Genomic DNA, 12,647 nt, shown 5'->3' with positions numbered 1-12,647 from the left:
ATAATATTGTCATATTGTCATAATATTTTCATACTATTTATGTTTCTTTCTAGAAAGTACATTTTTAAAAAATATTTTTAATTATGTTACTGATCTATTTTAACCATATTTTCAATGAAAAATTTGTGGTATCAGCAAGACACTAATTTTTAGATCAGATGTGCTAGAAATTGCAAACATACAGATATTGATAGATAAAATGGGACTATGGTCCATCTAATCTAATAATCCTTCTGACAGAAAGTAGATGACTCAGAGGAAGTTGCCAGAAATTTCAGGAGACACAAATAGAGGGTAATCTGTCAGCCACCTTAAGTCTTTTTAGAATTCCTTAGTACTTGGAGATAATGTTAAGCCCTAAAGCATAAGATTTCAACCTTATTTTCAAAGGTTTCTTTGAAAATATATTAGCATTACTATTATAAATTTTGAAATAGTGAATAGCAAAGATTTCACAAATATGAAAAACAAGATAGTGAAATGTTACTAAAAACTGCAAATCTCTGATCATTGGATGATTATTTACTTTTGAAGCAGGTGAGATAATTTGAGGGAGTGAAAATGACATAACATAATAAATAATCAATATTCTCATCATAATTTTGATCCTTAAGAAACTCTTGTTTTGTAGCATAAATGTTGCAAAACTAATTTGTCCTAACAAATGATTTGAAATAAGAGAACAGCTCTGGTTGCCAGGTATTTGGATGAGAGGAATGTAAACTTAACCTGTTATAGCTTCAGAAATTGTTAATAAGATACTTGTTTGTGAGCATGATTGGATCACTTGTGCTACCACAAAGAAAATTAATTACCATTTCAGAAAAGGTAAACATTCAATTTTGCAGAAAACATTTTGAACTGTTCTTTATTTTAGCTGATGAGCCAGATCCCACCTCACACATCCATTAATGTAAGACAAAAGAAGCAGCAGCAGCCTGTGCATTTCTGCAGTCTCATGTGTTATTCCTTTTCTTCTCTTTGCAGACAACTATTACGGCACTCCCAAGCCTCCAGCAGAACCGGCTCCGCTGCTGTTAAATGTGACAGACCAGATCCTCCCAGGTGCCACTCCAGGGGCTGAAGGCAAACGAAAAAGGAATAAATCTGTGAGCAATATGGAGAAGACAGGCATTGAACCACCAGAGGAAGAAGAGGAAGAAAGACCTGTGGTCAATGGCAATGACGTGACAGTAACACCAGGTCTGTTCTTCCTTCTTACTTTGCAGTGAGTTTCTGTTATTCAGAGTCCTCAGTTACCTCCTTCTGCAGTGAGAATATGCATGTTCAGTTAAGGATGTTCTTGCAAGAGGGAAAGGCAGGAATCCTGAATATTAGGATTTCTCTGAAGCCTAAAATAATTACATAACCTATATTTTGAGGAGTCATCTCACTTACCTCAACCACTGTAAAGATTTCTGTCTCTGAACTAGTCTCTTTGAACCCTCTTCATAGACCAAAGAGAAAAATACCTTCTTTCTGAGCATGGATTGTGACCTGGTTTAGATTTCCATGTTAGGAAATCATTCACAAGTGCCTGTTCCTCTCTGTTGACTATAGAGGGAGTCTAGAGAACTGCAATTTGTTCAGATAAATAGTCTCTGTGTTTTGGGTCTTGTTGTTCTCAAATGGTGACACTCACAAGATTGTTCAGAACTTTATGAAATGAAATTTTGTAAATTATCATGAAGAATTTTTAATATAATGGAAGACTAAAGTCACCATATTAACAAAGGTGTGGCAGTGCCATTAAAACTTACCTGGCAATACCATCTGGAGGACGCTTTTCAGGAATGTTTCAGAGCCTTTATAAAGCTGATAAGGGTTTCAGATGTCAAAGACATCTGAAAGACAGCTGTTGATTTACTTCTTCAATCACAGTGCTTCAGGAAAAAAAAAGGGTTCTGGGTACTGGCTGGTATCTTGAGTGAAAGCACTCCAGCCTATTCTGAAGCAGGCAATCAATTTCCCCGTCCACCTCTCAGTAAAACAATATTTTACTGAACTTAATAATTCTTATCCTGAAATAGAATTTAAAAAATTATTTTGGTTTTGTTCATGTGGAAAATTAAAGAATTCAAATTTTTATATCTCTGAGAAATATTGCTGTGAATCGTTTTTGGTAAACTTAGAAACTCAGATTGTTAAAGTAGAAGTCTTGTGACAATCACATGGATGAGAAGATAAAATGACTTAATAGTGACCTAAATAGTATAGGTAACTGTGGAACAAAAAACCTATTGCCTCATCATCTAAGCTCTGTAGAAGGTATTTCATATTGCAAAGACTATATATACCCTTTTAATTCCTGATTCATTACAAAGGATACTGAATTTGATATCTTCCCATCCAGGATGATTTCGCCACATTACTTTCCCTTAGCTGTTGCCTAACATTACATATAAGGGAAAATTCCTGGGCAGAACCCATCCCCATCTACCAGGAGTGTCCAGGAGCAGTGGGGTGAGAGTGGGTCTGGTTCTTCCCCTTGGCTCTCCAAAGGGCTGCAGTATTGCTCCCTTGCCACTGCCACCACATGCTGCACAAGCCTTGCTCATCCCTGCCACACAAGATTGCATCTGTTGGCATTTCTCTGACACTTAGTGCCCTTCCTACACAGCTAAGCAGGAAAGGATGGAGCTCCTCACATCAGCACTGCTGCTGTTGCCAGGATACTTCCACAGTGAAAGAGGCAAAGGCAGGATTTGGTCTCTGATGTGTATTGTAGAAATCGTTAGAAAGATCATTCTTTGTAGTTATTCAAAATGTGCCACATAGGAGACCATTGCTGAGCAGCAATTTCCAGGACAATATGTTTCAGCTCCAAGTGGATCAAGAGGCAATATTTACCTGCATTTTCCTTGAATTCTACACCAATAATATGCTTCTCCCAGGCAAATTCTGTGTGAACAATGACGAGGCAGCCCACAAGAAGCAGGCGCTGGCATGTGCTGTGTAACAGAATGAAATACACGAGCACGAGTGTAAGACAGCCCACCCCCTCTTCCCCCTCCTCTCCCTGCCAGAGTAAATCCTATTGGTGTGGCCAGCAGAACAAGCAGTGCCTGTGTTGGCTCTCATGCTTTTATAAGCAGTGTTTTGTTGTTCAGTTACACTGATTGAGGACTTTGGGGATTGTAGCAAAGCAGCTCTGTACATACATGCTGTGTTGCCTTTGTTGGGCAGTGTGGCTCCCACAGACCCTGCTACTGCAGTCATTTTCTCTGTGAGCTGACAGAGGCTTAGTCACCTCTAAAATGTCAGTGCATTTGCAGTTTGTGTCTTTAAACAATCAGGAAAACCAGAATATTTTAATTAATTTATTTCTTTTTAAACTCCTGGTGGAGAGAGCATTTTAGTTTTTATAAAGAATCAGCAAAGGTATGACATTTGTTATTGCCAATTCTTTTAGAAAGAGTGTTCTATTTTAAATACTTCACTTCCAGGAGGAGGCTTTTATTAATTATAAGGCTCCTGGGACATCTGAAACATTGATTCATTTTTTATAGATGCTCAGCAATTTAATGGCTTATTAACTGCATATCCAAGCCTGTCAACTCAAGTACCTCTCTAACACATAGGACCATGAGGCTGAAATAGTAACAGATCTAAGATGATTCTGAAGAAAAGAAACTCATCCTTATCAAACCAGTTAAGTGATATCTGTGCTTACAGGGATTTTTGTGCTTTTGGTCTGAATTTTCAGGCAGCTTTTCAGTGTCTGTTGGCATAATCTGTGCTAGTGTTGAGCTTTAGCAATTTTTCATTAATACCTTCCATATGCCTTGCTTCACGTCCATCAGATTTCCCTGAGACAGTTGTATATGGACAAAGTGACCATAACTGTCTACCCAATATGTTTATTCTTTCTGATTTGTGTCCTCTGTCCTCAGCCCTAAAGCCACCAGGAATCTTTCTCAGTGCTTTGGCTCTTGGCCCTTTTAGGATGGAGTACTCTTCATCCTGGATCAAGTTCTCTCAGGACAAAATAGTATAATTTGGGAGATGGGATTTATCTCATCCAGCTTTAGTAAATTATATGCCTAAATGTCTTACTTTTTTGTTTGAGCTATTTGTTTTTGCTCTGTTGATATAAAATAAGAAGAAAAAAGAAATTTCACAGTGTAAGAGATCATAGCTGTTTTAGATACACATTTTAGGGGATCACCTCTACAGTTTAGAATTATTAATTCAGCCTACAGCTACAAAAGAGCTTAAATGGCTAAATTTAAATGAAGAACTTTACTATTTGCCAAGAAACATATGGGAGACATAATCTATAGATTAACTGTTAGGATGGGCAAGTCTAGACTTAGTATTGGGTTTTTTACGCTTAGTGCAATTGAACACATTACTGGGTGAGAGATATTGCACCTGAGGAGATTTCCCTGACACACACACACTGTATTGAAATTAATGATTTCTGCAAAACTAATGAAACTAATGCTTTGACCAAAGAGGTAAAAAGAGTCTTGATCAAGGGTAACCAGAAACTTGTCAGACATTCAGCAGTTTTTGCTGCTGTCACTGTTAATGTCTGCAACGGATTGAGTTGGTCTCCTTTACAACCAGCATCAGTATTTTTGACACTGTGTTGGTCATGTCACATTTGCTTTCTACTGCTGACTGATGAAGTTTATCATCCAAACTCCAGAAGAATCACTTTCACATTGAAAGCATGCTTATGTATGTGCATTATTCTGACAGTACTTGAGCAATGATAAGTTGCACCCAGAGAATGAAGTTCTGTCAGGCTCAAATTAATTGAGGCGTAAGATATGACTTAAAGTTTCAAAATTATCATTCCAGGCCTGAGGAATGAACAAAAGACCAGAGTCCCAATGCATCAATCACCATGCAAGTTGCACTAGACCCAGGCAACATGTTGAGTTTATTGTTTTATTATTACACAGCAAAGACAGCCAGAGGCATGAAAAAAAAAACATACAAGGCTTCAAAAAACATACACATTTAAAATACACTCAAAATTTAAAAACAGACAAAATTTGGTATCCATTGATTTTTCTAGGTTCTTTAAACTCAATTTATCACAACTAAGTCACATCCTGTGACCCACAGAATACTCTGTGCTCTCCATGACTCCTGCTTTCCTTGCCCAGGTCAGCTCCTGTCTCTCACTGTGTCAGGAGTCAGGGGGAGAAATGCCTCCATACAAAAGCACCAAGACCTGAATATGGCTCCAGCTCTATAGAAAAGGGAGAAACTGCAAGGCTGCAAAGCTATACCTTTACAAGAAGACACATTCACATATATTGGCAAACATAAGTTGAACTACTCTTGTATTCAACAGTTATTTTAAAAGGATGGACTCTTTCTTGTACAGAATTTAAGAAATTATCAATTTGATACAATAAGGGTATAAAGATGTGAAATATTTTTATTCAGAACTGCTAAAACCACCCCATAAATTGCTTTTTTTTTTTTCCTGAGATTACTTGGTTCATATTAGTTGGTTCTCTTGCATGAAGACACTAAGTTTTTGAACTTCTCTGCATGAATAATCTGTGGCATTAAAATAAAGGAATAAAGTGACAAGGTCCTCTTGCATGTTTAGATGGCAAGTTTCAAGAATTAGACTGTAAATAATAGAAACAATTTTCACTCTTTTTTTTTTTCTGTCATTATTATGGCTGGGCTTCGTTAATATAGTTATTGAAAATCATGAATCAGACCCCTTCAGACCTGTTGAAAATAAGATCTTGAGGAAGAACACATATTAAAGATATGGTAAAATCCCAGGGCACAGCAGTGTCACCACATCTGTGCTTTTCAGACACATTGGCTGATCAATAGTCATTGTGTGTGATTCATCTCTGCCCCAAATGAATTTGTTCTGCTGTGCTCATATCTGCCATGTGACCTTTGTCTTATATTCAGTTTAATCTGCATGTCTTCCTTCCTGTGGTAGAGATGTGGTCAAGGCTGCAGCCAGCCTCAGGAATACAACTCACAGATCTGTTAATAATGCCTCAAGTAGATGAGGACTTTTGCTTTGCAGAGATAAGAACAAAACACCCCAAAAATTATTCAGCAATTATTACATTGTCCTATTCTCAGGAGAAGTGGGGACTGTACATCATCTCTGCTTTGCAGGAAGCTTTTACATATTTGAAAATGCTAAAGACAGATTCATGTTTCCAAACAGCATAAAAAGATTGTAATTCCACATAGTGCAAACATGAGTTAAGATTTACCAACATGTGCTGCATGTGGATGTAGAGCTGTAGATCATTACCCTTTCCAAGGTTGAATCTGAGTTTTTTCATGCTGTTCTGAAGGGTTGATGTGTCAGTGTCAAAAGTATTTTTTTAAGATCATGAAAGCTGTATATACCATTTATGGCCAAGAAGCAGCACCTTTTACTATGTCATGTAAAGAAAAAAGATTAGTTTGATACAATTTCTTCCTGAAAAGTCTTGACAAATATTTATGACCTCTGAAAAGTTTACATGTCAGTGGTTTGATTCTTACTTCCCATCCCAGGAAATAAAAAGAGAAAGATGTGCAGCTACAGTTTCATGTGTCTTCCTCCTCCTTTTATTTTTATTTTTACAAAAAGGCAAAATGGCCTAATTGAGCAAATCATTCAGATGAAACTTAGGTACTCAGAAATTAAGAATATATAACTATCTAAAAACCCAAATAATATATACTTTGCTGAAACCAGGGTTGTGTTTGTCCTTTCCAAGTTTCCTTTCTTCATGAAGTCTGGAAGGTGTTGGTGTTACTTTCCATGAGTCTGCTTATGTGGTACTCTCTGTACCCTGGGTTCCATTTCATCCAGCTCTGCCAGTTGAGAACAGTTAGGTCATCTAAGTTTCACCTGACCTGTTCTCTGCCCACTCCACCTTCTTTAGCCCCATTGTTGATATTAATTATGTTAGTCATTTAATCACAGGTGATTTTTTTTTTTGTAGCAGTGGCTGAGGCAAAAAGAGCACTAATTGCCTTGGGGTTTTTATGCGTCATAATTTATTAGCTCTCCTTCCCTCCCACATAGCAGAAAGAATCTGCTTTTGGTACTATTATTATTATTATTATTATTATTATTATTATTATTATTATTATTATTACACTTACAGAAAGTTTTCTTGTTAGCCCTAATGTCCTGACCATATCTCACTTTCTAGACTGACTGTCCTGTTTTGCTGTTATTTTTCTGTGCTCGTCCTTAACAATTTAATCTAGTTTTCACCTTTTGTACAATTCTGCCTCAAGTAGCAGCTCATTGCAAATTAATGACTTAATTAAAATTATCTTTGATTATACTTACTATTTTTCTTTTTCATTAGAATTTTTTACTTGTATTCTTAGTATTGCTTATTCAATCTTTACTAGTTCTCCTAAACCTTTTCTCTCTTACCACTGCTTGCCATAACAGCACATTTATTGATTCTGTGGGTTAATTAAAATCTAGGCCTTTTTGGACAGTTTTGTTAACTTTTTGTTGCTCTTCTTTCTTGCTGTTGTAAGCACCACTAATTAGAACATTTCACCCAAGCTGTCTTCCACCTTCCTACATGTTTCACACAAGTATCTGCATAGTTCCTTGCTCTGGGTGCACTGTTAGATCATTTAATAAATTGTCATCTTTGTGAACTTTCCTGTACACTACAGTGTTGATATGCTGAAGCATTTGGTATTGGCTCTGGGAAGCTAAGCCTCCTACAGGTCATATCAACAATGAAATCACAACCACTTTCTATATGGTTACTACATTGCTATGAGTTGATGGATGCCGTTGGTTTATTTGATATATGGATGCATAAAGCAATTAGTGCACATACATTTTTAAGTGAAAAGGATCTGTAGTCTGTAGTAAAACAGTGGAGTAGTTGTTTTATGTGTATATATATGTGTTTATGAGTATAGTTTGAGAAGTTAAGACATGAGACGGTAGAGCTGCTGGATATGAAGCTGCCTTCTGCTCAGAGCTTACTGCTAGTCTGGAAGGACTCCTGGGACAGAATGAGCCAGGAGCCAGAACTCTTTATTAAACTTGTTTCAGTTTGGTTTTATTCATTTGTTTTCTTTTATTGTGTTCCGAATAAAATGCATCATCAGAGGAACCTTTGTGTAAACCAAACAGAATTTTTCTCTTTGTTTCAAGGCTTGCAGTTCACAGAGACTTGCACCCCATAAATTCTTCACCATTAACTTGGATATCCAAAACCTGTAATTTTTTTTCTCTTGTAGAATCAAGTGAACATGAAGAGAAGAGTACAGCTGTCTCGGGTGAGGCATCTACCACCCAGCCTTGTCCTGCACCAGGATATGGTCAGCCTGAAGAAGCAAAGGAGGATATGGATGTAACAAAACAGACTAAACCTGAAGAGAATGATGACTTGGGCCCACTGCCTGATAACTGGGAAATGGCTTATACAGAAAAGGGGGAAGTCTACTTTATTGAGTAAGTCTTATTTCTTCTATTTTTAATAGCTGTATTGTATTTAACTGGGTGGGAAAAGGGTTTGTATGGTGAAGTGGAGCATTGCACTCCTCCTCATTAAAACAGCAGGAATGTTCTGGCTGTCAGGGCTTCTGAGGGCTGGTGGCAATTCCTGCATTAGTGAATTAGATGGAAGCCTGCTGGGTTTTAAGATGGGTAACTGGTCTGCTTCCTTTAATGGTAGGAATTAAAGCTTTTGTTTCTTCTATTAAAAGCAAGGCCTTTCTGCTCTTCTGGTGCTTTCTGCTGGGAAAGTAACACAATCACAGGTTTTGTCCTTCCTTATGTGGACAGAGGTGGAGAGGGTGAAGCTTTTTCCTAGTTAAAGGAAAGGAAAATGAGTGGACTAAAAGCTAGCTAATGAACAGTAGAGGGAGACCATGCTGTATATAGAAATAGTAAAATAACCAACTATAAGGAGAATTAGTTATGTGTGGAAACTTTTCCCTGTTGGCAGACTATATATACCTGTTGCTAATTAGTAAACTCATTGAAGTAATGGATATGAAAGTTCTTTATGCCCTATGTGCTCTCATTAAGCTATTAGAGAGCTTTCCAAGGAGGGCCATGAGAATGGTGAGGGGTCTGGAGGGGAAGACTTGTGAGTTGCAGCTGAGGTCACTTGGTTTGCTCAGCCTGGGGAAAAGGACACTGGGGAGAGAACTCATTGCAGTCTGCAGCTTCCTCATAAGGGGAAGAGGAGGGGTAGACACTGATTTCACTCTTGTGACCAGGGACAGCACTCAAGGAAATGGCCTAAAGCTGAGTCAGGGACATTTAGATTGGATATCAGGAAAAGGTTTTTCACCATGGAGCGTGGTTGAGCACTGGAACAGGCTCCCCAGGAAAGTGCTCACAGCACCAGGCCTGACAGAATTAAGAAGGTTTGGACAATGCTCTTGGGCACATGGTGTGATCGAGTGTCCTGCACAGGGGCAGGAGTTGGACTTGATGATCTTGATGGATCCCTTCCAACTCAGCACATTCTATGATTCTGATTATTGTAAATTACCAGGATAAAACTACATCTAGTTTCTGGGTTGGTATAACATTTTGTTCCTCAAAAGAAAAAAAAAATGGAAAAACCAACATTTTCATTGGTAGAAATCTACTATAGAGGTAGAAGGAGCATTTATGTTTGCTTTAAGGAACTGCCTCAGTTTGGAGCATTATCTGTTATTCTGATTATTAGTAGGTGAAAACAACATTTGGTGGTGTCAATTATGCTTTGAATCCTGTATTTAATTTAAAATGTTGTGACTATCACATGAAGTGTAAACAAATGTTAAGAATAAAGTTTGTGCATGTGACTTTTTAATGAATACTGGCATGACCAACTATAGCTTCTGGCATGTACAAGGCTGAAAATAGCAGTAACTATTAAAACATAAGTGTGTTTGCTGAAAAGGGCAAAAATGTGCTTATTCTAGAGAAAGAATAATTATAATTTGTCCAAGCAAGCAGAGAAGAGCTAGGATGACCTCAGGGCTAGTTGAAACCCTTGTTTCCTTCTTACCTTACTCCCAAATTTAATTTTTCCACATGTATTGAATGCTCTGACAGAAAGCAGACTGAATTATATGACACTTTTATTTTACTTTTAACAAATAACCTTTGGTACATTTGGGGGACAGGGGAAGGGGTAATGGGTAGATCACTAACACCCCAAACTGTGAGAGTAGTAAATACTGCAGGAGGTAATTTAATAGAAAATAAATACATATTTTGTAACACTTGCAGTGAAAGCAAATAGCCCTGATGCTCTACAGAGCAGCCATTGCACTCCTCAAATTCCTTTAATGTTACATCTCACTTCCTTTCCTTGAAATGCTCTGGTTTACACTACAGTTCTGACAATGCTCATCATTCACTTCCACTAAATGAATGTTATGTAAAGCAAAGAAATCAATCAGAGGTGCAGACTGGATATAAGGTCTGTTGTAAGGGCTTCTTGCTTTTGGGATTATAATCTTGAACAATGTATTTGCAAAAAAGTGCAATTAGATATCTGTAAAAGTATTAAACTATTTACTAGAATCCTAGCAAAAGGAACAACTCTCTGATCATTTGAGCTTTCACGTTGCACAGCCTTTGCAGGGTTAAGTAGGAATGTAATGCTGTGGGGATGCTGTTAAATTGCCTCTTTGTTTACAAGTCACTTTGGTTAATGGCATGAAGAGACTCCATTTGCTTTCACAAAAAAACGGAAAGATAAAAAGACAACAAAAACCTATTTGTCTAACAACATCTCCCTGAACAGTAGTAAAGATTGTACTAGATTATTAAATAATAGATGAAAAACAAACATTTTTAAAGTGTACATCACAATGAGTGGGGAAGAAAAAGCCACACTAGGCAGCATCTTTTATTGCTTTATTTGGGGCTCATGTGAATTGTGCCTTTAAACGCTAAAGCCTTCCAGCAGCAAACGATCTCAGGTTCCAGGTTGTCACAGGTATACCCAAAGGTCCTAGATTTCATGCAGCAGTTTCATTCATTCACCTCAAACTAACCTCTAAAATTCAGGTGTGACCTCACTTATCAAAACTGCCATCAGAATAGTGTGGCAGATTTACAGTGAGAGAGGAAGTGACTTCATAAGGGGAAAGATAATTGTCTATAGACAGGATTATTTATTTGTTAATCATTAATGGTTCATTTAACTTTTTGTAAAGCACAGTGGAAGGAACTTCCTCTGCCTCAAGGACTACAAAAAAAAAAATCATGTCATCTACCAGATTCACTGAATGATTCAGAGGATGGTTGTATTTTAAAGCATGTCTTGCTCTGTTTCTTCCTTTCATTCCCTTTCTGACATAGGTGCATGACCTTATGTTTACCTATTTTAGCGTTCACAGACAGAACATGAGCATCTCTTCTTGCAACATAATACTTACCAGTGTTTTTCAGGAAGAAGTACATTTCAGCCCAAGTACATTTCTTGGGCTGTTTCCAGCCTCCCTTACATATGAATCTGAATTTTCAAATACAGGCACACACTACACAAATAGGACTCCATCTCTTACATTTGATTTCACTCAGAACATTTGCTAATGAGAACATGCAATAATTAACAGACTGTATATAAATTGGAATGCCATCAAATAACACTCCAGTTTTGCTCCTTCTTTCATGCTTTAAATATGGCTGATAAATGTGGTATATTTTGGCACGCTTAAATAAATCATAGTCGTCACTGATTTTTAGCTGTTCCCTTTCCCAGGCTAAGGAAAGGCTGTGATTCCCCATAGCCTTCAGACCTTGCCTTGCCAATAGCTCTCAGATCACATACTAGGGACCCAAATTTGTGTTGTCCTCACAAAGTCAGCAGGTGTGGTTGTTAGCTCCTAAGCAATCAGGGCTTGCTGTGTTGGTCCAGTGCAGTGCTGAAGCAAATAAGAAAGGACCAGGATTCTAGGTGCACATGCTGTCATGTGCAGTCAGCCTGAAATGTGGCCCTCACCCAACTATCTTGCTTCAACCCTTACATTATTACATCATAGACTGTCCTGTACAGTTGACTACACAATTTAATACTCTTTTATAAAAGGCAGAATTGGTTTTCTCTCCAGCCTTCTCTCCACACATAGGCAGCAGAACTCTGAAAGGCCTGAAGGGACAGTAGGACAGGAAACCTAAAGCAATTTGACTCTATACTGTTCAAAAGCATGTGTAGTTTCCTTTGCTTATACTGCATTAATGATTTTCTTAGTAGAGAAAAGTCTAAAATGAATGCAAACCACAATAGAACATCTTTAAAGGATTATCTTTTTTTACTTGTGTGGATGAATTTTAGGAGAATGTGGCCACACAAGGTTTAACAAAACACTTTCCCGTACATCTTGAAGACATTCCGTCTCTTACTAATTCAACACCTACTTCTTAAAACAGTATAGTCAGCATTGCTTTTTTGGACCTGTTGCAATATCTTTTCTAGTTGCTAAAGATTTTTTTTCTTTATGAAAGTATCATAAAAGACTGAAAAACAGCTATAAAATAGTCCTTTGCCAAGGACTCTCCTTTTCACTGTAAAAAACATCCATTAAGTTTTTTAATACAGCTGGTGCAATTTCAGGTGATATCTGAAGAGTACAGCTACCAGAATATTGCTATGGACTTCGCTGGGATCAGTTTTTCTTCATAGCAGTTTTTAAGGCAGGAAAGTTTTTTGACTGCA

At 37.5% G+C, this 12,647-nt stretch overlaps 1 protein-coding gene across 11 annotated transcripts in view; it reads left to right on the top strand.

Moving 5' to 3' along the window:
- Window positions 1-12,647, top strand: part of MAGI2 (membrane associated guanylate kinase, WW and PDZ domain containing 2) — a 705,904-nt gene that overhangs the window by 459,838 nt on the left and 233,419 nt on the right. For all 11 annotated transcript variants that reach the window (XM_066550916.1, XM_066550914.1, XM_066550924.1 and 8 more), the window contains 2 exons: window positions 988-1,203; window positions 8,218-8,431. In XM_066550916.1, coding sequence (XP_066407013.1) covers window positions 988-1,203; window positions 8,218-8,431 — 430 coding nt within the window. The remainder of the gene's footprint in view (window positions 1-987; window positions 1,204-8,217; window positions 8,432-12,647) is intronic.

Source organism: Molothrus aeneus, chromosome 5, assembly GCF_037042795.1.
Source record: "Molothrus aeneus isolate 106 chromosome 5, BPBGC_Maene_1.0, whole genome shotgun sequence".
Lineage (NCBI taxonomy): Eukaryota > Metazoa > Chordata > Aves > Passeriformes > Icteridae > Molothrus > Molothrus aeneus.
The sequence above is the reverse complement of the archived record's forward strand: the minus strand, read 5'-3'. Positions and strand labels throughout refer to the sequence as shown.